This window comes from Amia ocellicauda, chromosome 5, assembly GCF_036373705.1.
Source record: "Amia ocellicauda isolate fAmiCal2 chromosome 5, fAmiCal2.hap1, whole genome shotgun sequence".
In the NCBI taxonomy this organism is placed as follows: domain Eukaryota; kingdom Metazoa; phylum Chordata; class Actinopteri; order Amiiformes; family Amiidae; genus Amia; species Amia ocellicauda.
The window spans coordinates 28,130,506-28,158,409 of record NC_089854.1 but is presented as its reverse complement, the minus strand read 5'-3'; the positions used below and the strand labels follow the sequence as shown (position 1 = coordinate 28,158,409).

Genomic DNA, 27,904 nt, shown 5'->3' with positions numbered 1-27,904 from the left:
AACTAGTTATGTCATTTTTCTTAGGTCATTCTCAGAAATGTCTACTTGAGGAAGTGCTTTGTGTGTGAGTGTGAGAGAGAGAGAGAGAGAGAGAGAGAGAGAGAGAGAGAGAGAGAGAGAGAGAGAGAGAGAGAGAGAGATCTTTATTATTCACATGATCGCTGGTATGTATTCGTTTTTTGGGGTTTTTTAACTGAAACACTGACTGGCATCTACTATAAATTATGTTTTGATTTATTTATTGTTTTTGCGTATTTGTTTTCTGACCTAAACGAAGACGGATTGGTAAATATGAACATAAAGGATTACCAAAATGTAAAATACAGTGATAAACACAAGGAAACGCATATCGACACTGAACTGATGGTAACTACTTTCAGTAAACATCAAAGATCTCCTCCGGCACTCTTGGGTTTTTTTCTGCTCCACTTCCAAACGAATGCATACAATTACAGCTCATCAGCACAATGCGCAACGAGCATGCATTGAATCGTAACGAAACAAGATGCCTATTTACCCAGCAAACACACCGCGTTGTCCTGACCTTGTCAGCTGCGTAAAAAGCCATATAGAATTTGGCAGCGATAATCCAAACGTGGGCAGAATATCAATTTAAAGACACCCATGTCCTTCATGTCATGCAAATCTTCGTATTGGAGAGTTTGAGCTGGTGGCTGTCGGGCCAGGGCTGGGCTCTTTAAAAAGTGACGTCAGACGCAGGTGTTTCCTGGAGCAGGTACGCGGCGGGAGCAGACAGCGGCACCGAGGGACGAGCTGCTCTCCATTGCCGTTACTCTTCCCTGACAGCACCATGGCTCTCAGGTGTGTCGGACGGTGCTTCCCGTTATTTTCCCTCGGTCTCATTTTCGATGTGATCGGTCTCACCCTGATTTTAGTCGGGATTTTTGCCAACGTGCAGCTGAACGGCAGGTTCTTCGGGGACTTTCTCATCTACACGGGTGCTATCGTGATCTTCCTGAGTCTGATCTGGTGGATCCTGTGGTACACGGGCAACATCGACATGTCTCCCGAAGAGCAGGACGCGCCGGGCAGGAGGAGCCACTTCGAGCAGTGGGCGAGGAAGCTGTCCGAGAGGCTCTCCAAAGGGGGGCTCAAGACCCTGGAAGCCGGGGAGAAGTGCATCGGGGGGAAGGAGCCGAAGAAAGGGCACATCCCCACCCACGTTGCCACCCGCATTACCTGGAAGACGGCGGACCGCAATGGCTACGACAACAAAGGCTTTGATGCCGTTTCTGATCTCGCCGCACACGAAGGGAAAAATGTGGAGCTCAATACTCTGGACAAGTCCGAGGCGACTTTACAGCACCTGGAAGAGGCGAAAGCGGAAAGACTTCTGTGAATAAAGTAAGTTCAAGCCCCAGGACAGGTGCATCCCTCTGCATCTCTTTTCAGTTGAGTTTCCACTCTCGCATCCACTGATACAAGTTGCCAACCCTGTTTCATGTGTTTGTTATTGTAGAATTGTGTTCGATCAGGCTTAATTAATTAATTGAGATTATATTATTCTGCGCTACTGTGGTGAGACTGGTCCGAGAAGCACTGTGCCATGTTTTTGATACAACGGTGGGATAGTTTAAGATGCAATGCAAGCAACCATCCTTTCTGGATCATGTGGTGGTTGAAACCAGTCGGTATTTGGATCTTTTCCATCTTTCTGAGCATGACCAACGAAGCTGTTAATTGCTCTGTTGAAGCTTCTAAATGCAAATATTAGCTTTGGTCTCCCTGTAACCTCAAGGTGCATCCCATTTGAGTTTTGCATGATCTAGATTACTGTAGGGTTTGAGGAGTAAGAGCTTGCATATTTTGTTAACCAACAAAACCAACCCAGTAGATCCTGCACAGGCCTACATTGAATTCTAAGTTGAATGTATTAAGTAACAACAGTGACTACCACTATAGTGGCTGTAAAATTATGCTTACAGTAAATGTTTTATGAACTCACAAATTTCTTTTTCACAATGTAGTATTCCACAAATGAAGTGCTTTAGTACTAGAAAGAATGCCACACTTGTCAATAGTTTAACATTTTCAGCATGTATATTTGTTTAATTAAATCTCAATATGTTGGTGTAGGAGCATTTACACTCTTGGAACTAATGTTACATTTAACACATTCTGAGTTTGTTCAAGGACAACACAACTGTGTTAAAATTGACCAAATTTCAACACACTAATGTGTGTTTTTAATGCAATTCTGGGTGGGAAAAACCCAATGTATTAAAAATACACTGTGTTTGGTCAATTTAAACACAAGGTTGTGTTGTCCTTGAACAAACTCAGAATGTGTTAAATTTAACCCATTCGTTCTAAGAATGTGGTTTCTTTCTTGTATGGGATCTTAAAACACTGAATATGTTTCTTGTTTAAGATGTTTACCATATGGATTTTAATACATTTTTGTACTGAGGTTCCTTAGTGTTCGTGAGGACAATCATGTCCGCAGTTCAGGAGGAAAGGTGTGTTTTGTATTTTTATCAAACCAAGGATTTGCAAAATAATGTTGAAATTTACTCTGTGGCTGCGAAAGGGCAATTTTGAGAATATAATTATGCAGGGCTTGGAGAGAGTTTAGCAATGGAGGCCAGCCAGTGAACAGAAGCACAAAAAGTGTTAAAAGAAAAATAAAAGTAAAGTAATGAAACAACAGTACTTTTTCCAGAATGAGCATTTCACTAATTTGTTTTACTGGGACTAAAGTTGTAGTTGTTAATGATGTTATTGTGTGTTTTGTTTTATTCTCAGGTTTGTTTCCTGTAGCAATTTTCCAATAGTTTAAATATTAGAATCTTTGTTTTGTATGCAGTGATTTTCATGGTTTTGGTTGCATTGAGAAAATGAACTAACTAAGTTTAAAGGAAGGGAGGGGGTGGTAAATAGTTTTCCAAACGGTTTGCATAAAGTAACCAAGGATGCCTTTCTCCTTATTGCTTTTCATTGTGTAATAGCTGACGAGCAATGGTCAATACACATACAGCCCCTGGCAACATAGTATAGTATATGTATCATGTGATAAATAATCAATAGGTGTGTTTTCTTTTGAAGAATCACACTTGTTTTCAAAGGGTCTTTTTTTTTGTGTGTGGCAGTAACCACACACCTCTAAACATGCTTCAGTAATTCCTCTAGCAAAGAACCACAGCTGGAGGTTGGTCTGCAACTTTAAATCATTTAAATGTTTTAACAAGGCTTTCTGCTGCTTTCTTCTAGTTTGCATTTTAAAACTATACATTTGACTGGAAAACTAAGCACAGCAATTGGAAAAAACACTTTGACTGGCATAAAATTTCACGTTTTAATTGTAATCAATTTTTTTTTTGTCAGTTTTGCTTTGTCACTGTATCTCACGGAATGGTTTCTGAAAACATTAGTTTAATCCCCAATGTTTTACTTTGAGATCTTTCTTCTTGGTTTCATTGTTTATCTTTTACATGTGACCACACCTGTTTTTCCACTTGGATTTATAGGTCAGTAAATTTCAGTGTCACACCCTTGAAACGAGCTCTGTCGCATTAAGATAATTCAACATTTCAAGTTTTAAAACTACCATGTTAATACAGAATTTGTAGGATTACATTTCCTAGTTGTCTTTTTTTTTAGTAGTAGTAGTAGTAGTAGTAGTAGTATCATGTTCTTTTGATTGAGGGGAGAAAAAAAAAGACTAATGAGGATTGTATGTATACTATAGTAACGCATGTAAGAACTTTAATACGAAATATTACTATGAGACGTATGTCCGATTTGAACATAAATTCACGGTAGGTAAAAGCATGTTACTGGAAATTGGGAAATTACTCCACAGCCAGGTATCTATGAATTTTCAGACACAAACCTGTATTAAACAATATAGATTCGCTAAAATGTTGGATACAAGTACACAGACCAGTGTCTCAAACTCTCATTTGTTTATGGCTCGTGAGGTTTCTGGGATATCCCCTTTGCTTGTACACAGAGGTGCAGCTTGTGAACAGGTAAGGCAGGCAACTGCCTGGGGCCCCAGGCCGTTAGGGGGGCCCCGAGTTTATTTCTAACATTGCCTAATGATGATGAACGTTGATTGGAGGGGCCCCCTGGGAATTTTTGCCTAGGGCCCCAACAGATTAGAATCGCCATTGCTTGTCCACACTTCATGTATGCAGCTAACAATTTGAAAAACCTTATGAGGGAATCGGCTACTGGCGTCAAACTTCCCAGACTACAACAGCAGTCCTGCTGCGACATGACGTACGATGCCATTGTTTTTTGTTCATGATGCTGGTGTTGGTAGAGAGAAGAGGGGAGGGATTTGGTCTGAGTTTGTGCCTGAAAGGGCTTTTTTTTTTTTAAATGTTTGTTTAATGTTCCATTTAGCATGGAATAGTTGCGTATGTCTGGAAATGTTGAACCTTTCCAAACAGACCATTTGTTTTAGGTTTTTTCTCTTGATTTCTAGGTGCTGTTGGACTCTTTGGTCTCACTGATGTATCTGTTTGTCATGCAGTTTTACTGTATGTACAGCATGCCTTTCTGGACAAGAGGTTTGAATGAAATTATTTGACTGAAGATTCAACACAACCTTGGACATATTTCTTTATGAACTCAGGGAAGAAGGTAGTTGCTCATGAAAGCTGTCAAAAAGTAAATGGAGGACAGTCCTTGTAAATATTGATTTGACAGAGTACTTTTTGTTATTATTTTCTTATTCTTCCTCTGTGTATTCAGAAACCTATTTAAGAAATAAAGTTTTCAGAAAAACAAAGTCTTCAATGATGTTTTCAATTATTATTTTTCCTAATGAAAGGCTGTATATAATTATGAAAACTATTCACCTGACTTTCTTCTAGTATTCCAGTAAATTCCTTAACCACACTTTTATTATAAATCAGGTTAATCAAGGCTTAATGAGAATTAACAGTGCAGTATACTTTAAGAGTGTGGTAGTTGTGTAAGAGAGCTGCAAAAAATAATATGAATAATGGAATAAAACGAGTTATTTCCAAACCTAAAAGATGAGTGTCAGCTATGGTTATATTTGATTTATAAATCTCAAGATGCATTATATTATAGCCATTTGTCCTCCATTCTATAGTAATGATATCAAACTGGTGTATTTGTTGCTATTCTGATAATGGATCTTGAGGCCTGATTAGGTTGATTGACTGCAGTTGTAATGCAATAGTGTATTTGGGATTTAATAAGGTCAGGTTGGGTAATTCAATCTGTAGGTTGCCATAACAACAGTTTAATGTTACATTAGTTACCAAGGCTAAAATTAAATTCTCCCTAATTTGTTCTTTGTTTCTTTCTTCATTTTCAAAACATGAAAGTGCATTGCATCCATTGTATAACAGAAGAGAGCCATGATCAATATGATGGACCAATACAAATTCCAAAAAAACAAAAACTAAATGGGCTAACTTGAAAGTGTGAGAATATAAGCGTTAGGTGTTTTGCCGTAGACTTAAATTCAATATATTGCTTGCACGTTTCTCTTTGATCTCTGCCTAAATACATGTAAACGTAGACTTTCAATAATCTCTACATTAAGTAAAAGCACACACCTTTCCACAAGCAAGTGTTTGCACTGTCAAAGTATCTTCTCCACAAAACAGAACGGATTAGTGATTAATTATCATGAGTACAGTGACCAATTAACACAAGATTAAGAGCACTTGGACAAGGAGAGATGCACTAAGGGAGCAACCAACACCCAAACTTTATTTCCGCTATATCCGCTATTTCCCTTTGAGGGTTTTTTCTTTCTTTGAAAAGAGTTTGCTGCACCTTGCATAACACAGAGAAAGACTTCACACCAGTGATCTGAAAGTTAACCGTGTAAAGGGAATAGAAACTTCTACTTCATTTAAAATTTAAAAAAACTACTATGAAAGCATTGGCCCCAATAGACAGATTTTGAATAAATAAATCAGCCAGTGGGATTTTTTCCAAGGAATGGTGTTTCCCATGAGAGAGCCATCTAATACCAGTTCTTCCCACAATCAGGTCTTTCCAATTCCATATTTTTATTTTTGTGATATTGTATGATTTCCCTTATGCTAGGATTAACCAACACATGATGATTCGGATGTATTCTGTTTAGCTTTGCTGTTTAATCTCTTGGTCTGCAGTGAACTTTGCAGTAAGGCATAGGCCAACTTTAAGCCCCCAGCCTCTTGTGCAATTCCATACCCAGATTCAGACCATAAACGAGCTCAGAGAGTCCTGCATTCATTTACCAGCATTTCAAAGTGCCTTTGAATCGTTATTGACCGTGATCCTATAAGGCAGCATGCAAATATTTATTTATGTATTTTACTTTGCATTTCTGTAAGTACAGAGGATCAGTCTTCATCATTGTTCTACTCCCAGTAGCTTAGTTAGGCAACGTTCTGCAGAGAATAAGTTTATGAAAAGTCTTGGATAATAGGGATTTTTTTAACAAGCAAAAGGGGAGAGTAAGGTGTGAGTTTTACAACACAATGTGTGATGAAAAATAGAACTGTGCACTCCCTACATTATTTAATTTCTACTTTGTGCATTTGCATACTATTTGGTTATACACTCACCTAAAGGATTATTAGGAACACCAGTTCAATTTCTCATTAATGCAATTATCTAACCAACCAATCACATGGCAGTTGCTTCAATGCATTTAGGGGTGTGGTCCTGGTCAAGACAATCTCCTGAACTCCAAACTGAATGTCTGAATGGGAAAGAAAGGTGATTTAAGCAATTTTGAGCGTGGCATGGTTGTTGGTGCCAGACGGGCCGGTCTGAGTATTTCACAATCTGCTCAGTTACTGGGATTTTCACGCACAACCATTTCTAGGGTTTACAAAGAATGGTGTGAAAAGGGAAAAACATCCAGTATGTGGCAGTCCTGTGGGCGAAAATGCCTTGTTGATGCTAGAGGTCAGAGGAGAATGGGCCGACTGATTCAAGCTGATAGAAGAGCAACTTTGACTGAAATAACCACTCATTACAACCGAGGTATGCAGCAAAGCATTTGTGAAGCCACAACACGTACAACCTTGAGGCGGATGGGCTACAACAGCAGAAGACCCCACCGGGTACCACTCATCTCCACTACAAATAGGAAAAAGAGGCTACAATTTGCACAAGCTCACCAAAATTGGACAGTTGAATACTGGAAAAATGTTGCCTGGTCTGATGAGTCTCGATTTCTGTTGAGACATTCAGATGGTAGAGTCACAGTTTGGCTGTAACAAGAATGAGAACATGGATCCATCATGCCTTGTTACCACTGTGCAGGCTGGTGGTGGTGGTGTAATGGTGTGGGGGATGTTTTCTTGGCACACTTTAGGCCCCTTAGTGCCAATTGGGCATTGTTTAAATGCCACGGCCTACCTGAGCATTGTTTCTGACCATGTCCATCCCTTTATGACCACCATGTACCCATCCTCTGATGGCTACTTCCAGCAGGATAATGCACCATGTCACAAAGGTCGAATCATTTCAAAATGGTTTCTTGAACATGACAATGAGTTCACTGTACTAAACTGGCCCCCACAGTCACCAGATCTCAACCCAATAGAGCATCTTTGGGATGTGGTGGAACGGGAGCTTCGTGCCCTGGATGTGCATCCCACAAATCTCCATCAACTGCAAGATGCTATCCTATCAATATGGGCCAACATTTCTAAAGAATGCTTTCAGCACCTTGTTGAATCAATGCCACGTAGAATTAAGGCAGTTCTGAAGGCGAAAGGGGGTCAAACACAGTATTAGTATGGTGTTCCTAATAATCCTTTAGGTGAGTGTATAACTAGTGCTTAGTTGGTGCTAGTTTATCATTCAGTGAAAAGGAGGTGGTCAAGTTTTTAATTCCTGTTTTTCCTTCTAATGACCTCAATGAGCTCCTTGGATATGGTTATGCAATGGATTCCTTTCTTATTTGATGTATGATTGCATTTCAGAATGCAAAAGCTGTATTCTTTTTTGAAAAATTTGTATTTGTGTGTGTCATGTATACACCGATCAGCCATAACATTATGACCACCTGCCTAATATTGTGTAGGTCCCCTTTTTGCCGCCAAAACAGCCCTGACCCATCAAGGCATGGACTCCACTAGACCTCTGAAGGTGTGCTGTGGTATCTGGCACCAAGACGTTAGCAGCAGATCCTTTAAGTCCTGTCAGTTGCGAGGTGGGGCCTCCATGGCTCGGACTTGTTTGTCCAGCACATCCCACAGATGCTCGATTGGATTGAGATCTGGGGATTTGGGGGCCAAGTCAACACCTTGAACTCGTGATTCATCAGAATAGGCCACCTTCTTCCATTGCTCCGTGATCCAGTTCTGATGCTCACGTGTCCATTGTAGGCGCTTTCGGCACTGGACAGGGGTCAGCATGGGCACCCTCAGTGGTCTGCAGCTACGCAGCCCCATACGCAACAAACTGCGATGCACTGTGTGTTCTGACACCTTTCTATCAGAACCAGCATTCACTTTTTAAGCAATTTCAGCTATAGTAGCTCGTCTGTTGGATCGGACCACACGGGCCAGCCTTCGCTCCCCACGTGCATCAATGAGCCTTGGCTGCCCATGACCCTGTCGCCGGTTCACCGCTTTTCCTTCCTTGGACTACTTTTGATAGGTACTGACCAATGCAGACTGGGAACACCCCACAAGAGCTGCAGTTTTGGAGATGCTCTGACCCAGTCGTCTAGCCATCACAATCTGGCCCTTGTCAAAGTCGCTCAGATCCTTATGCTTGCCCATTTTTCCTGCTTCTAACACATCAACTTTGAGGACAAAATGTTCACTTGCTGCCTAATATATCCCACCCACTGACAGGTGCCATGATAACGAGATTATCAGTGTTATTCACTTCACCTGTCAGTAGTCTTAATGTTATGGCTGGTCGGTGTGTGTGTGTGTGTGTGTGTGTGTGTGTGTGTATATATATATATATATATTTATATATATATATATATATATATATATATACAGTGAGGGAAAAAAGTATTTGATCCCCTGCTGATTTTGTACGTTTGCCCACTGACAAGGAAATTATCAGTCTGTAATTTTAATGGTAGGTTTATTTTAACAGTGAGAGACAGAATAACAAAAAAAAAATCCAGAAAAACGCATTTCAAAAAAGTTATAAATTGATTTGCATGTTGATGAGGGAAATAAGTATTTGATCCCCTATCAATCAGCAAGATTTCTGGCTCCCAGGTGTCCTTTATACAGGTAACGAGCTGAGATTAGGAGCACTCCCTTTAAGAGAGTGCTCCTAATCTCAGCTCGTTACCTGTATAAAAGACACCTGTCCACAGACGCAATCAATCAATCAGATTCCAAACTCTCCATCATGGCCAAGACCAAAGAGCTGTCCAAGGATGTCAGGGACAAGATTGTAGACCTACACAAGGCTGGAATGGGCTACAAGACCATCGCCAAGCAGCTTGGTGAGAAGGTGACAACAGTTGGTGCGATTATTCACAAATGGAAGAAACACAAAATAACTGTCAGTCTCCCTCGGTCTGGGGCTCCATGCAAGATCTCACCTCGTGGAGTTTCAATGATCATGAGAACGGTGAGGAATCAGCCCAGAACTACACGGGAGGATCTTGTTAATGATCTCAAGGCAGCTGGGACCATAGTCACCAAGAAAACAATTGGTAACACACTACGCCGTGAAGGACTGAAATCCTGCAGCGCCTGCAAGGTCCCCCTGCTCAAGAAAGCACATGTACAGGCCTGTCTGAAGTTTGCCAATGAACATCTGAATGATTCAGAGGAGAACTGGGTGAAAGTGTTGTGGTCAGATGAGACCAAAATCGAGCTCTTTGGCATCAACTCAACTCGCTGTGTTTGGAGGAGGAGGAATGACCCCAGGAACACCATCCCCACCGTCAAACATGGAGGTGGAAACATTATGCTTTGGGGGTGTTTTTCTGCTAAGGGGACAGGACAACTGCACCACATCAAAGGGACGATGGACGGGCCCATGTACCGTCAAATCTTGGGTGAGAACCTCCTTCCCTCAGCCAGGGAATTGAAAATGGGTCGTGGATGGGTATTCCAGCATGAAAATGACCCAAAACACACAGCCTAGGCAACAAGGAGTGGCTCAAGAAGAAGCACATTAAGGTCTTGGAGTGGCCTAGCCAGTCTCCAGACCTTAATCCCATAGAAAATCTGTGGAGGGAGCTGAAGGTTCGAGCTGCCAAACGTCAGCCTCGAAACCTTAATGACTTGGAGAGGATCTGCAAAGAGGAGTGGGACAAAATCCCTCCTGAGATGTGTCCAAACCTGGTGGCCAACTACAAGAAACGTCTGACCTCTGTGATTGCCAACAAGGGTTTTGCCACCAAGTACTAAGTCGAAGGGGTCAAATACTTATTTCCCTCATTAACATGCAAATCAATTTATAACTTTTTTGAAATGCGTTTTTCTGGATTTTTTTGTTGTTATTCTGTCTCTCACTGTTAAAATACACCTACCATTAAAATTATAGACTGATCATTTCTTTGTCAGTGGGCAAACGTACAAAATCAGCAGGGGATCAAATACTTTTTTCCCTCACTGTATATATATGTATATGTATGTGTGTATATATATATATATATATATATATATATGTGTGTGTGTGTGTGTGTGTATATTACATATACGTGTGTGTGTATATATGTATATATACACACATATAGTGTGTGTGTGTGTGTGTGTGTGTGTATATAATATATATATATATATATATATATATAAATATACAGTGTAGGTAGACATTCTTGATACACTAGAATGTTATCATGCTGCTTTACAAGTTTTGTGACATTTCATCCCTCTAAAAACAACCTGTCTTCTGTCTTCTACACTTGTATTGTAGGCAACACAAAAGAAATTTGCAAGTCTGCTTATCATACACCGGGAAGATTTTGCTGCTTTGGTAAACGGACACAGTGTGAATACTCGGAGATTTCCTTTGTCTCATTGACTTTTTGCTAACTTCCTAATTTTCTTGTCTCTTGCTTGCTAAGTGCTGAGTGATTAATGTGTTGCTTTGACCACCACTGTTACATAATGCAATTAATATCCACTAAGCTCCCTGTTGGTTCCTTTGCATGTCATTCCCACTGCTATCGGAGACAATTTCCGGTTAACCTTTGTTTTCAGTTTACAACAAGTTTACAACGATATACATGGATATATGAATAGAAATGCAGGGAGATGGATAGATACATAGTATATATTGTACCAAAAGAAGCCACACAAATAACTTAAATAATTTAACCTGTTATAGTCTCTAGTTTAATACAATTAAAATTATCCAGGTACACAGCACAAATATAGGAAACATTCTATTATCCTTTTCAGGCCTTTCGATTTGACAAATAAATACATCAACAAGCAGATTATCTAAAATGCATGTTCCACTCCTTTACATATGGTAGCACTCGTTCATATTATTAAATGTTCAATTAAATATCCTCTCTCCACCCAACTAAGACAATAGGACTAAAGCTGCACAGCTCGCTCTCCCTGTATTTCTATTTGCATTGGACGAGATGCAATACAACTCAATGACTGATTAGTGAAGTTAGACTGCCACTCTCCTTGCTTTCAGTCAGGATCAACTCTGTGACACCTCATCACATGATCACCTGGGTGGTGTCATATGAAGTCATGCACTTAGCTAACCTCTTGATTTCTTGATTTGCCAGGGGGAAAAAAAAAAAGTGACTTCAAATAATGTGATGGCCTTGGCTCAGCAACTGGAAGGGGTAAATGAATGTCCTGTTTTGTTTGTTGAGAAAAAAAGTTCAGCCACCTTATGTACGTGTATACAATACAGTGCCTAAAGAAAGTATACACACCCTTTACAAATGCATTAAAATCTTTTATTATTTATCTACACATACTATGGACGCCCATTTCCGCCACCAAAAAAAAAAATGCGCCTATTTTTTTTATTTTTGGTCGATTTGCTATCATAATTATGACTTAGTATCTCGTTATTATGACTTACTGTAACACGGACTGGGCATGCGTCAACGGGACGGTTGTAACGGGAGCAGTCCGTGCGTCCCCGTCATACGTTCTCCAGCATTTGTAACCATGAGTGCGTTCACTTATTGTTGAGCCATATAACACGTACATTGAAGTTATGCTATATAAATACACACACACACACACTATGTTTTTCTTCTTCATGAATACGTTAATTTGCATCTGAGACTGTACCTTCATACAGTGTGCCAGATATAGAACTAATCGGGACAATTGTCTGCGCAGGCTGTAGGCAAATTAAAACGGGTGTCTAAGAGATCAGCACTGTGGTTAAGGTGCGCCTCTCTGAGCCTGGAATTGTGGGTGCGAGTCCTGATGGGCTGAAGTATTTCAGGTTTGTATTTGTCATATTTTCAAAAAAAGCTGTTTTCCCTTTAACGTGTATTATGGTGTGTAGATAAGTGGGGGGGGGGGGGGGGAGACTAATTTAAATGCATGAAACTGAGGCATTGACACACATTCACATCCAAAAGTCTCCTGACAGACTATTTTCCATTTTAGTTTTGTATTATTATTATTATTATTATTATTATTATTATTATTATTATTATTATTATTACCTCTTTAAAGACGAGTTAAGTGAACAGTTACAGCTTGTTGAAATACCCCATGCACTTGAACATTACTTGTTAGTTCTGCTTGAATTAATGAAGATACTGGAGTGGATTAAATGTGTTCCTTAAATGGGAAGAGCCTTTTTTACTTGTGTCTGTGCTACTGTGCAATTTCAAAAATGTAAGGCGTGTTACAATGTGACTCTCCGTGCTAAACAAAGGCATCTGCCCGTCTTTAAAATAGGTGTGTAGATCGTTTCCCTGCTCATTTCTCCGTGGCCATGGACGCTGTGAAGCCTCTGGGCCGGTGCCTGCTGTTCTTCTTCTTGGCCGTGCTGTTTGATGTGGTCGGTCTCATCCTCTTTCTGATTGGGATTTTCGCCCCGCTGAGCTTTTGGGACTTTTTGGTTTTATCGGGGCCGATTCTCATTGGTCTCAGCCTCCTCTTCTGGATATTGTGGTACTTGGGGAATCTTACCGTCCCGTATGAAGAGCTGTGAGTGCGGTGAAGTGCGCTTGAGCAACATAACATTAAAACACGTGTACAAGCTAAACCGACGCAGACTGTCAGTGCACAAGCTGACTCGGGTTTGGAAATACAGTACCGGTTTAATGTGCGGGATTCAGACCGGATACACGGGCTCCTGGGGATGTTCAACATGCATCATCTCTCTGAAAAGGTTCAAGTTACGTCATACACTTGTCAGTCTTGTCAGATATTGGTTGTGGTAAATAATAATAATAGTAATAATAAAAAATAAAGCTTTTATTGTTTATGACAATCATGACTAAACTTAAACATTCTGAGGATAATTATGTACATTAAGCTGTAAGCATAAATGTGAAAACACTGCAAAGCAATTTTTGTGTTTATAATTATTATTATTATTGATACTACTATTGGTGGTGTTGATAATTATGTGTAGGGAAAGTAGCCTACTTTTTCCATGTGTTGTTAAGTAATAATACAATTATTGTCTGAATCTTATTTGGGAATTTAAATAATATCTGCATAGTCAATACTGGTGAATGGAGGTTGGTCACCATGACCCTTTCACCACTGTACAATTTGCACAACATTGTGTGAAATAAAAACCAATCAAATCAGAAACCTGTATGATTTATGTCCGTTCTATAAGGTGTATTATTATGATTATTATTATCATCATTGGTGGTGGTGTTATTATTAATGGTGCTTGGGAAGCCCCACCACATCTCTCTTCACAGTAAAGCAAATGAAGAAGGTTCTCTTTCTTTGGCCTTAAATGTTTTAAAAGTAAGAAGGAATATTATTGTTAACGGCTCCAGAAAATATATTTTAATAAATCCAGGCAAGTGAGCCTTTAAATAACATACATGTAATGTGTGCATTAGTAGTTTTTCCCAGACGGAATGTCTCATTTCAGAATGTGTAAACGTTAATGTACTTTTAACGTTAATTTTTAACTGTTAGAATCCTGATTTAACAAGCATGTAACATTTGCCTTGTATTTTTTAGGAAGTGGATATCAAGATTAGAAATCTCAGGAGAACTGTGAAGAAGATGAAGAATGATGAAGGATGCCTTTTGCATACCAGTCCTGGCAACGAAGCCTCAAAATCAGTGGGATTTATATTACACGGACACATCCTCACTGAAGGAATCTGCTAGCGTGACGCGTTACAATTTCTTTCAAGTTTCACATTTTGAGCCTCGGTTGCTGTTATTATTTAAGTACCAGATGAAGACAGAAACCTATAAGGGTGTTAACCATGCTTCTTCCTTTGCAATAGTGGGTGTAAATACTATAGTTGTGTAAGCAAAGTAAGGATAATCACTGAAAAGCTTAATACATTATTTTTGTACAAGATTGTTTACACATTTTTAAGAAGGATAGTGAAAATGTTAAACTGTAGAGGCTTTGGGACTTTTTAATCAGAAATCTGACATCAGAAAAGACATTCAGTTAGGCCTGGCAGAGATCATTCAGGATACAGTTCCTATAATCCTATGTATGCTGTTTGTATATATAATATATATGACACTATAATGAGCGTCTGTGTGGATCCTGAGTTGGGAAGAGGATGCGGCCTAACAGGAAGATTGAAGAACACTCTGAAATCACCAGGGCTCTGTACTTGTGGACATCAGTCATTGCACATTAACAGCCCTTATAAAGTACAGCTTCTGGTCCACGATGACACTTGTATTAATTGGCTCATTAATGAGCTGAAAGTCGGGTCTGTAATTCAGGGATATTTGAGAGAGATTCAAAAGTTGGGATGACAGGACAAAACACATGCACATATTTTCATTCTGGTCCATGTTTTTGACCACTTTGTGTACAAATGGGCATATTCTTTAAAATTGACATGCATATCTCTGTACACATCTTTTAGTGACTACATTATGTGAGATAACAAAACCATTGGAATGTAATACGTTCTATTTTTTAAGATCTATTTTTGTTTCTAACCTGTTACTGTTTTCGGTACCCACCCTGTTTCTTTGTGTTAGGAAACGTCACTGTCATACCATTTTAATCCTCCGTACACCAGCACTGCAGAAATGTGGGCCAATAAATATTCCCAGGTTCTGAAGAGAATTTCTACCGTTTGTGGTGTTCTTTCATCCAGTTTCTCAGACGAGGGCATTATTCTTCTCTGTTGATATTGTGATTATGATAAAGTTAATGATTTACATAATAGTATTTGTGATTACCTATAAGAGAGCTTAGAGAAGTGGTGATAAAGTTTTTTCTAGTGTATTCAGCAAGCGAACGAGCAAGGAAAAGCCTAAATTGCTGAGTTTTAGATAGACTTTGAACTTGGTATCTATCTATCTAATCTATCCTCTGTCTAGGAGAGGGAACTCTTAAGATACTTCAATGAACAGACAAAACTATAGTGTCACCACAGTCTTCAATAATTAATTGATAAGATACTAATTTCACAGAGTTTGTTGGGGGTAAACACACACATACACACATATGAGCAATAATCAGTAATAACTAATTTAGGATAACAATGAATACCACACTTGCGTCATTTAATGTTGCTGATCCGAGCACAGTGGCAAATTTAATGCTGTTTGAGATCAGCTTTGGAACTTGAAGGCAGCGATATGATAATAGGGACATCAACGCTGTTAAAAGTGTCTCCCAGACTTCTAACAAACCAACATCTGTTGCCTTTTCTTCATTAATCAGATCACTCGGCTCCGTTACTTAAAAGTGGCAGAGTGTGTCATTACTAATGTAGCCCTTTGGCTTGTCTGCCATCAAGAAAAATCTGAAACTGACATCAGGCTGTTTTGCCGAATGGTATTGTGGGACACAGTGAGAAGCATTTTATTCGGGCCCATGGGATTTGGTTTGCTGTTTATGCAAGACTCCAGCTCATTGCACTCATGGCAGATATCCCCTACTACTTCCTTAGGTACACTGGCTTTACATATAAGTAGCAGAACAAACAACCTCTTCACATGATTGGTAACAGAGTCAGTGGGTTATACCCATCTGTTCACAGTATTGGGTATATCCCTTTGCATCACTCTGCCTTCAGGTGTAATTAAGTAGCTCTTTGCTCTGTGGAGGTTCAGATTAAAACATTGTTTGAATCAAAAATGTGATCTAATTTCTTGATTTCCCTTTCTATAGCTTTGAAAAAAATCTGAATTACCTCAAGTCGATGAGGACGATGTTTTGCGAACGCACTAAACAAACAAAAGCAAGAATGCCATACCCACTGTGAAGCATATGGATCTGTTTTGCTTTGCGGCTGTTTTGCGTAACCTAAAGTTTAATTCGAATTAGTTTGTAATGTTAGGGAAATTTGTATATTTAAACCATGAATTGTCCCACCCACAAAGTTAGAGAGACAAGTATCACTTAATAATGGTGCAAACAACAATGTATTGAAAATGTAGATTATTGTCTCACATGCAAATTTAAATTTACTCCACCTATCCATAGATAGATATACCCTTTAAGTTTTGGTGTATTAACAAAGTCAAAATCAATGCAGAATTTTCGTAGTTAACTTACACTTCGTGGAGAGATGGTACACAGGTATGTATTGTGAAGTGGAAGCAGGAAAAAAGCAGCAATACAATAGTTTCTGTGTTTTGATTTCAATGTTTTATTTTCCAGTGGCATTGAAGCCTGTATGATAATGTGGGTGTTAGTTAACATGAGGAAGTCAATACTTTATTTTTTACTTTAGCCAAGTAAAAAGGAGCACCTGACTTTGGTCAACAGTGTTGCTTGGTTTGAACTCATTGTAAGTCACTGATAATGAAAATAATTCCTATCTTTCGGATTATAAAATTACAGGGTTTAGCTCTTAGCATCCTTCAGCTAAACATAATTGTGCACCCAGCTGTAAACCAGTGCACTGGATGGGATTTCAACATTTCAATTAAATTAAAGGATATTTCAACTGATAAAGACGATGATTTATCTGCACAGTCATTTACTGCTTCTTATTTTCTGCGTATCGATCTTGGAATCAAATCTTCCCAATGGAAGGGTTCATTTACATCCCACAGACATCAATAGCCCTGCTGGGATCCCTCTGTATCAACTCCTTTTAAAATTAAGCTACATTTTGCAGCCTAGTTGTTTCACCAAAATAACCAAAATAAGTAGAACGGAGGTGGAGATGGGGGATTCAAAAGCCTTTGTATTACTTCCCGATATTAGAAGCATAATTAGCCTAGTAATGTAACAATCACATCTCCAGAACATCAGGAAATGGCACTATCTGCTCCGGCTCCTGCTCCACTAAACTCTAGTCTGGAATTAATTTAAAGGATAATTTCCCTTTGCTCACAGCACAACCATCTGTTTTTCTGAATTAGCTCATTTAACAAGCTTACTGTCAGCAACCCCATTATAGATGCTCTCATTTCCTTTGAGTTTTGTTTGTTTCTTTTTGTTGTGGTCTTCGGGACACCGCAGTCCAAACACTAGCCATTCTGGTAGTTTGGTAGGAAAATCATGTTTAGTAGTGCACAGAAGGTCACCACATTCAAATTGATCACACCACTACATGATGACCAGAAATATGTCATTACAAATTCCCTTTCAGAGTTCAAACACTATATGGGCTCAATTTAAACATGTATTCAGACTCAAGGGGAGTATAAAATTACTTATATTTTATACCCTCAGTGTTTCAAATGTGATAGTAGGGCAATAAGTCATTGTTTTATAATAGACTGGAGTTCACCTTTAATGTGGTAACTTAGGAATGATTATTACAAGGCAAAGTGACCTCAAGAAATTAGTTATAGATTGCTACATTTGTAGGAATGTAGTGCAATGAAAGACACAAGGTACATTTATTTAAATCTATATCGTTTAAGACTGCAGAAGGAATTTGTAAAGTTTTAAATTGTTCTCCTTATAAGTGAAACTGTTGCCTTAAATTCAGTCCTGGATTTAAGCAGAAGGGCGGAAACTCATTCATAGCTGACAGTCTTACATCTAGTTTGAATGACTGTGCGATAAAACGATGTCATGGTTGTCTGGTTGGATAAATATTAATGGCCTGACAAAATTTCAAGGAGAAGAAGGCTTCTGGTTATCATGCTATTTATTTTATTTTGTCGTCTCCTGACACGGGATCTGAGTTACAAATTTAAAGGAAGTAAAAACAAAACAAACATGATGTAACTTAATAGGTTAACATTTTAGGTTGTATCGGGACTTTCTTGTTTTACTGGTATTTCCTGCAGCAGCTTCTACAGAGCCCCTTTCAACAATTCCTACACCTCCTTCTGTTTTGAAATGGGTTTTTGAGGTCAGGGGAAACTGTATTTCAATTGGTGTAACTTATCTTTCCAACAAGAGGGGTAGTGACATGAAAGGACAATTCAATGTTTTATTATACCTCAAAATGCCTCTTCTAAAGGTCACCAAACACCACTAATCGTCTAACAACAGCCAAATAGTGGTACTCAGCCTAGTCCATGTTAATGTTATTGAACGGACTTTAAAGTGTATTGAAGGCAACTGCCACAATCATATTAAACATATATCAGCTGTGTATTTCCATTAGTCTCACAAACATTTTCTGTAATTAGTCTTGAATTCCCAGTTCAGTCCTAGCCTTCTTGCTTACATCTGCAGGCCCACAAGTGAGCACTTAGCAGAAGCCAAGTTTCATACACATTAATGGAAAATGTTCATTGGGTCATCCATTTCAGCAAAGAGGAAATGGGAGAGATCTGTGGTTTTTCTGGTAAACAGAAGACCATAACAGGACATTTTACACAAACTATCAACGTCAGATCACACCATTTCCTGAACAAGAGTGCTCATTTGGCCATTCAGAACAAACACAGTAAATGTCACTGTACACCAAACAGCAAGTAAACATACGCCTTTTCTAAATATTTTTTCAATAATACATGGAAAAGATTTTTTTAAATTCTGAACATACAGTACTGTGCAAAAGTTTTAAGCTGGAAAACTGGTAGTGCACAATCTTCAGTAATAATGGCCAAGCACTTTGTGTACCACACATCCTTGCCATCAGCTTTCACAACATTTTTTGTACCTAGAAGAATTTATACTGTTTTGAATGCAAAGGGTGGTCACACCAAATATTGATTTGATGTAGATTTTTCTTCTGTTCACTCACTTTGCATTTAGTTAATTGATAAATACAATCTATTAACATGTCTGTTTTTGAAAGCATTCTTACTTTACAGCATTTTTTCACACCTGCCTAAAACTTTTGCAAAGTTGTGTGTGTGTGTGTGTGTGTGTGTGTTACACTATTAAGAAAACGCATTATTCAAAGACACCCCTTTGCCAAAACCCAGAAATGTCCCACTTATGATTTTTATTTACAGAACATGCCAGTAAAACCCATTTCAGTTCAAGGAATTAGATCTAAATTGTCTTGACTTACATTGTCAATTTCCTCATGCTTTTAAAAAATATATTCTACATTACAAAAAATGTTGTGAAAGCTGATGGCAAGGAAGTGTGGTACACAAAGTGCCTGGCCATTATTATTGAGGATTGTGCATTACCAGTTTTGGCTCTTTACCTCAAAGCTGTAGGCTCAGCTTTGAAATGTTTTTTCCGAAGCAACAGAAAAGCTTAGATGCTGCATAATTGCCAAGAACACACAAAATGGGTTATGAAACAATGAAGGGAAAGTTTTGCAAAAAAGGCTGAGAGAACACCGAATCTATTTTCTCCTCTCCCCTGCCCTGCTGACGTGGAACTCCAGCTCACAGTCAGAAGGTAGAATTATGTATTGTAGAAGAATGTCAAAGAACAGGTCAATGCAGTTAACATCTATTCAAAATCAAATTGTCACTGGAAGGAAAAGTTAAAATTCAATACCAGCATTTTTTAAATGCCGCAAGGATCTATTTTTATGCCATGAAAGAAAATAAGTGAAGAGGAGAAGTGAAATGACAACCATTATAAATACTTATCTGCTTTCTTGATAGTATGTATTTTTCCACATTTTATCTGCTGTCCCTGTGCATTTCAAAATGGTATGAAATTATGTGATAAAATATGTGGAACAGGGCTGCATCCCACAATCAGTGAAATGTGGTGTATGTGACAACTGGAAAGGCTTGTACACTGGATGATATTGTGATAAAGGCGCCTGATAATGTACCTCCCATTAAAAAAGTGCCATCTAAAACACTTGCAGCACAAGCAATTGTGGGTTAGATATCTGATGGCAGTTGTACACTTGCAAATACAAGTGATCCTTACCTACATAACTACATGTGTCATATGTACATCCCGATTAGCACATTTATGCTTACACATTATATTACACAAATTATAAGAATTTGTATTTTCTTACAGAGCACAAGCGTTATGTGCAAAAGAGCATTTATTAAAAGATAAATGCAAATCTTCTGTCGTCCCCATGGGATGCTGTGCATTGTCTATCCACCAGCATTAGCAGAGCCCTGGAAGCACAATAAAACTCCTAAATGGACAGTAAAAGCTTTCCAATGCAATTACAATGCTAGTGTTATTCAATGGAAAATCTTTAATGTTTAATACCTTTGCCTTGATTTTGATTATTCTGTGAAGTAGATCAATGTGGGACTTGGTAAAACGCCGGAACGCCGGAACACTGGAAAGATTTACAAAGACATCCAAAACTGAAAAATACTTATTCTGGGCTTTCAGAAACTTGAGTTTTTATTGAAAATATTGTATTACATAGTGTAAATAATATTAAATACTTTGATACTAATAATAACAGCAATAATAATAATAATAATAATAATAATAATAAATACGCATTTTCTAAAATTTGTTAAACTGAACAGAATTTGTAAAAGTAATAGTGGCATTAAGATACAATAGTGCTACAATAGTTTCATGCTGGGGCAGTGTTTGTGGAACTGGGAATACACTCACAAACTGGTGACCCCCATGCCACAATGTCGTATTTTTAAGTGCATTGTGAGCGTTCCGAGGCTTAATTACTTTCATTTAGAAGAAGGGCCCCAAAATTATTTCTGGCCCAATTGATAGTATTAAGGGTCCTCTTTAAACCTACAGTAGTGTTATGCTGGGGCAGTGTTTGTGGAACTGAGAATAGGCACCCAAACTGGTGACCCCCATTACACAATTTAGTGTCTTAAATTGCATTGTGAGTGTTCCGAGGATTGTTTTCTAATATTTAAAAGACAGTCCCCAAAACCATTCCTGCTCCCTTTTATAGTAGAAAGGGTCCCCTTCTAAAGTACAGTAGTTTTACGTTGGGGAGCAATTTGTGAAACTGGGAATAGACACCCAAACAGATGTCCCCCATGCCTAAATCCAGTGTCTTACATTGGAGCATTCAGAGGCTGGCTTTTTATGAATTAAAAGAAAATCCCCAGAACCATTGTAGGTCCTTTGGATAGTAGAAAGGATCTCCTTTAAACCTACACTAATGTCATGCTGGGGAGCTATTTGTGGGACTGAGAATAGACAGCCAAACTAGTGTCCCCAGTGCCACCAGTTTGTAGATTGGGTTGTTAGCTTTCCAAGGGTTGCTTTCCAAAATATTGAAAAGAAAGTCCCCAGAACCATTTTAGGTCCAATTGATAGAAGAAAGGTGTCCCCTTCTAAAGTAAAATAGTGTTATCCTGGGGAACAATTTATTTGAACTGGTCTTTCTCACCCAAATTGTTGTCCCCTATGCCACACATTTGTGTCTTAAATTGCATTAGGGGTCCTCTGCCTCTACCTCTACAAGGTAGTAACGCACCCCTCAAAGTATGCAGAAGACCCCCCTGGCCACAAACTAGATGAGGAGATGGTTATCGTGTAGCTGAAAAGACTGTCAAGCTGTATTAAACTGAAATGTAGGTATACAAGGGAATTATTGATGTTTAAATGACTGAAAGTATGCCTTGGAAATCTAATAAGCTTTATTAACACAAATAGAAATAGAAAGCAACCATTGGAATGTTGACATCCCAAACCATTAGATAACATTTAAGGAAAATACGCATGTCAGGGGTATTTCTGGTTCTCTGTTCACACCTCCCTTTTGTATTTCTGTACACAAGTCTTGATATGCAAAACACTTTTTTGCAAAGCACCAACAACGTGCGTTTGAATTATACACAAAATGTAAGCATGCAAACGGATAGGTGGGAAATGTTAAATAAAGTGAATGTTAACCATTACTCAACTGCGACACCTGCTGTCGCAAAAATGTTACTTATATCTCCTACCTAGTCATTTGCCAAAAAATCCAATTACTGTTTTAAATACACCGGTGTGCAAAAATGGGTAATAGTGACAATCAATACTTCCAGGTACGAATAAATCTGTAAGAAGGAGATGCGCACTTCATGAATAAATAAGTTAAACCTTTCTCTGCTGCTTAAGTAAGCATATTGGATATATAAGGGGTCCCAGTGCCAATGCAGTTTACCTCTGAGAGACACAGCCTTCACAATTTATCAAAGCATGAGGACTTGATAAGGATGACATTTTACTCCTCCATTCCAACACATGCCAATCTGAATTAAGAAATTTCACAGATCGTGGTCTGGTCAGCTTGATAATGGAGCTTGACTACAATGGACACATCTGAACCCATTACCATTTCAGAGCCAAAAACTTTAATGCAATTTTGGCTGACCAATTCCAATTAAGTCATGAGGTTAACAGTTTAGGGCTCATGGGAGAGAAGAGAAAATAAAAAAAGCATGGGGGTGTTTGAGTGGTCAGAGCCAATTAAATCACCTGCCAAAACAAAATGTAAACCTTAAGCAATTCCCTACCAGTGTCTAAATCCCACATATGATAGCAAATGGCTGTCTTCCATTATAGATGCACATTTAACACCCTCAGACCCAAAATTGCTGTGCTTAAAACATAGGTAACATTTAATACAAGAGCCTTCTTTAGGATTGTTAAATCAATATACTTTGGAAGTCCTGGACCAGCATTCAAGGATCTTGATCTTGTGCAATGAACAGTTGCTATACTGAGAAGCGTACATAATACAAAAGGATTCAGTAAAACAGTTAATAGTAGAAATCCAAGCGATCATGCTCAGTCTTAGAAGCCCAGTCACCCTCAAACTTCAAGTGCACTTGAAACCCAGTCAAATGTAAACCTTACTTTTAGTTTGAAGAGGAGGATTCCAGAGTTCAGGCAAGGCTTTAAATCTGCCTGAACTGAAGGATTATGTTCTCTTGGGCCTTTGACCTCCCGATGTTGCGCTCTGCTCAGCTTCCAGCTACCGTCCACGTCGAGTGGCTCATTTTTTCCAGGTCCTTATTAATGAATTAATGAGCACCAGAACTAATTAAAAAGCTAAAGTGATCAGGAACAGTGGCATTCATTACAGGATTACACACACGAATACATTTTACATCAAAGACATCAACAAAAAGTTTGTCTGGTTCAATTTAATAAGCTATCAAGTGCTCAGCTGAGCTCTAGACCAGGTTTTGGAGGTTGTAGCCTACAAACAACATGGATACCAGTGTCAAAAGCCAATACGCCAAAATAAGGTTAAATAACCCATAATCAGAGACTTTGAAATGGAAACAAAAATGGAATGGATCAAGCTACTGTATCCCCTTCAGTCCTCAAGTGTCACTTTCCTTAACCAAGTCAATGACCCAGTTTTATGAACTGTTCCACTTTTGGATATTTTACTTATGCAATGTGGCCTTTAACGCTTCTCTGAACTGCTGGTGTTCCCCCTTTTGTAGCCAATAGGTGTCACCCTTTTCTAGGTTTCACAGTTTTGTGACTTGTCAATAAATGAAGGTTCTAAAACAGAGTTTGCATAAGCCTAACATAAACAATAAATCAATGGAAAAAGTCAAAATCAACCAATAAATATTAAAAAATAAAACAACTCCCTATGTAACATTTTATTCTTAATGATACCATTCAGATGTGGTATACCAATACATAGTTTTAATCATTTGTTGGTCATTAATAATATGTTCCCATGTGTGCTTTATTCCCCACTAATCCCTTTATCTGAATCACCTTTAGGCCTGATAATCATGAAAAAAAAAAAACTAGTTTGTTCTGAAACTTTGAATTACAGGTACTGGTAAACTTTGTGCCATACTAAGAGTTTTAGGAGTATAATCCTGAGAGCTAGGATTTATTTTGATTATGTTTCAAATCCTCTAATTAATTTTGTCCTAGCACAAGATGTTTGAAGTTCGCTAGTTTCAGCCTGCACATTTAGAAACAAAAACTCAATGGCACAGAGTTTTTCTTACATATATATTAATTTGTTTTGACTTGTACTCCATTCCCCACTCTGCAGAGTCTGGTTTTAATGATTCCTCCTCCTTGTGGCTTGCTTGTGAAATCGATGTTTACTGGCTCGTTGCCATTATCCTTTCATTGCAAAGTTCCCTGTTTATACAATTTATACTGTTTTCTAATTCAATGTTCCATCATTTATATATTTTTTTATTATGTTCAGAATTCCAAAAACTTTTGAGAGAATACGATGACCTACACTTTCCCTGTTTACAGAGTTATAATAGGGTAGGACCTGCTGCTGCCACAAATACAATGAAAACAGCCAAGGTGAAACTAACCTTTAATAGTTGTGTGTGTTCAAGTGGTTTATTCTATCCGATCTTAAAAGCCTGATGAAAGTGTATTTTCATTATTATTTAATGAATTACAAACTAGGACTACAATGGCATTGTGAAGTAAATAGAAATAGTTTTCCCCTGAACCTGTGAATAAGACTTCCTTTTAGGAGAGACCCCAAGAATAGACCAAGGCCTGGTGTCCATATTGAGAAAACAGTTGGGTAGTGCTTATTTTAAGGCATACCCTTTATCTCCATAGCTTAGCATTGCGTTGATTCATTCCCACACTGAGACATGTCAGTCTCTCCAGTTATTCAGTAAAGGACAAGCTTAGGAGTGCAGAGGGCTTTCTTGGGGATATAGCTTGACCCATTGAAAGTTGGATGAACTATCACCCTCCTTTCAAATGACATAAAAAAGGTGTCATTCTGCAGCATTCACATTTCCACAGAGTACAATGTCCTGTCTCAGACGCTATCATTCAAACTTTAGCCTCAATTCAACACTCTTGGTATCAGGAGATCTTTTCAGTCACATCAAAATATTTGAATATATTTTTCCACTGAAAGAAGAATCAAAGAAAAAAAAAACTTATACTAGTATAGCTTGTATTACAAATACAAACCATTTAAGAAGCAGTCTATTAAGGCAACAAAGTCCACAATAATGGTACACAATACAACTACTTTCAAGAAGACTATTTAAAAGTTTTAATCAGCTCTAACTCATCACCCTTAAAACAGTTAAATGCAAGAAAACTGATCATCCACAGCTTTAAAGATAGCGCCACTGAAATAATTTATAGTTAAATTCTTCATTTTGGTTCACTCTTTAAAACATTACATTTGTAACTCCATTATTAGTATATAGTTTTGGTATGCAAATTAATTGTCATTTCCTGATAATTATTATTATTAGTAGTAGTCTAAATGCTCTTTAGAACATCTGCTTTTATGATGATTCACATGCCTACATTCATTGACCGAGAGTAAAACAAAGAAGAAAATGAATGAATGAATGAATGCTTCTTGGGATCAGTCTAATTCAGTCTTTATTTCAGTAGTAAGGGCCAAATGAGCAACTTCTCTCTTTCATGTGGTTTGTTGGTTTAAATAAAAGAACACTAGATGGAGCTGCCTAATCGTTGTTCAATGAGGTGAGAAGAAAAACTGTGATCTTAATTACAGATGTGTTACATCACTGCACTCACGTTAGCTACCTAGCTGTGAGGCATTGCACAAACTAATTCAACCCTGTGATTCAACCCTGCAAACAGAGTTCTATTCAAAAATATGTATTGGGAAACAAAATTAGTGGAAGAGACGGAAACATTAATAGATACTACCTAAGATCCTTTCCTCTTTGCCGTAGCAGGAAAGGAAATTGATTAAGGAAACTAGGAAAGGAAGGAAACAAAGCTGGGACAGTTACAGAATCCAGTGCAAAATCTCCTAAGCTACTGATTATTTCATTGCTGACTGCTAACAGGGTGATATCCAGTTCCACATAAACCATAAAATTGCAATTTGCATGCCCATAAGAGGAGAATGGTAATGCAATATAATGTCTGAAAAAGTCGAAAAAAATAAAAAGTATTATTATATACATTATTAATTTAGTAGCCCCTTAATCCATCGCAATGTATATGGTTCACAATCAATCTAAAATACTATACATGTAAAATTACACATTACACTAAATTACACAACTGAACTGTCTATAGATTCAAAACTGAATGCTGGATTACACCAAATGAAGTGCAAACCAAAATAAACAAAATAAATCTACACACACTGCTGCCTTGCAGGAGGCAAAGAGCAGGACTGCTTAGTATCACCCCTGCTCATATTTGGCCAATGTTGTTTTCCATTTCAGCGTGGTACCAATGCAGATATCTATTTACTCACCTGAGATACCTGTCTATATCTCATTACCGCTAAAACGTTTCTACATTCAGATAAGGGGTGCATCATTATTCCACTGTGTTTTTAATCTCAGGCAACATGTTGCATCAAACCATCATCAAATAAAATATATCCTTTTCATTGGAACCTGGTATTAGACCATAATTTTCATGTGAAAAGGGGGGGAAATACACCAGGTTCTCTGCATCTGACTGCTGCACACAAAAGAAAAAAGGTTTTTTTATGCTCAGTCCTGGCGGCTGCTAAAGGCTGTGCTGTAAAGAGGATGGAAGATGTAGCCACTCAACTGATGTAAAATAATCCTCTTCCCCTTCTCTGGCACAGCTGGCAGACATGAAGGGCACTGCACAGCTTGCAATTATCATTCTGGAACAGTACGAGTCTGGCGTCAAATAGCTCTCCCTTGCTTGCTCATTTCCCTGCTCTGTTCCGCCATCGAAGGAAAAAGTAACTGGCCAAAACGCCCTTCTGAAAGACAACGAGCACGACATATTGACATCAATTACCCATTATCATCCTGTTCTCTAGCTATGTTCATTAAAAATAATGCTGGGCTACCTTTGGTAGCTTTAACAGAAATTATAAAATGATCCCATTCTTTTGGGAGGGTGAAACAAACATATTTTCTAAATTTATTTGATTTTGATTTGCATTTTTTACTTAACAATATTATTCACCCCAAGACAGAATTATACATACACACACACACACACATGTATATACATATCTTCAGAGATGGTTGCCATGTGCTTTATCACTGATTTAAAACCGGTGTTGATTTGCAAACTATTGACTATACAGTTTTATTCTGCTGTTACTATGTATGAATGAAAAGCATATGACATTATGATTAAGACAAAAAAGATAAGTTAATTTAAATTTAATCTATGCAGTGAAGCTTGAAATATTGTATCCATAATTATAGGGATTTGAAGTGCTCCAACATAAAATTGATTTGTAATCAAATATTACTTGGCAGAATGATGAGTTTTATTGCAATAGGTATTTTCCTTGCCTTGATAAATATCTACGTGTTGCCATTCAAAAGCCTACATTCATTTTAGTCAAGGGAACTGTAGAAGATTGTTTTCTGTTTGTTTGTTTGTTTTTTAATGTTTCACAATTATTTTCCTTTCCAGGGACTATCCCTAAGCCCTGGATTGACTCACACACATTGGCAAAATCGTGGTTTTATCTGAAGCTGGCAAAGGAATGGAAGAGACACAGCCACCCCTAAAACAGCATGAAACCAATTACAGTTCTGGCCCCAAAACTGAGCTCAACAGAGTCATTGTGAAGACGGGTATTTCCAATAAATGTGAACATATGCAA

The 27,904-nt window shown here is 38.2% G+C and overlaps 1 protein-coding gene across 3 annotated transcripts; it reads left to right on the top strand.

Annotated features, from left to right (window-relative positions):
- Window positions 1-119: 119 nt before the first annotated feature.
- tmem238l (transmembrane protein 238 like) lies at window positions 120-27,815 on the top strand. Of its 3 annotated transcripts, none has more exons than XM_066704673.1 (2): window positions 120-1,365; window positions 27,712-27,815. In XM_066704673.1, the coding sequence occupies exon 1, from the start codon at window positions 812-814 to the stop codon at window positions 1,358-1,360; it is 549 nt and encodes a 182-aa protein (XP_066560770.1). In that variant the 5' UTR covers window positions 120-811; the 3' UTR covers window positions 1,361-1,365; window positions 27,712-27,815. The 3 variants fall into 3 exon arrangements, with proteins under 3 accessions (XP_066560770.1, XP_066560769.1, XP_066560768.1); XM_066704672.1 differs by lacking the exon at window positions 27,712-27,815 and adding an exon at window positions 14,091-15,177 and having other exon boundaries at window positions 121-1,365; XM_066704671.1 differs by lacking the exon at window positions 27,712-27,815 and adding an exon at window positions 4,454-4,760 and having other exon boundaries at window positions 122-1,365.
- Window positions 27,816-27,904: the final 89 nt, after the last annotated feature.

Excerpts from the sequence above, each read along its gene's own strand:
- tmem238l (XM_066704673.1), top strand. The coding sequence starts at position 812 with ATGGCTCTCAGGTGTGTCGGACGGTGCTTCCCGTTATTTTCCCTCGGT.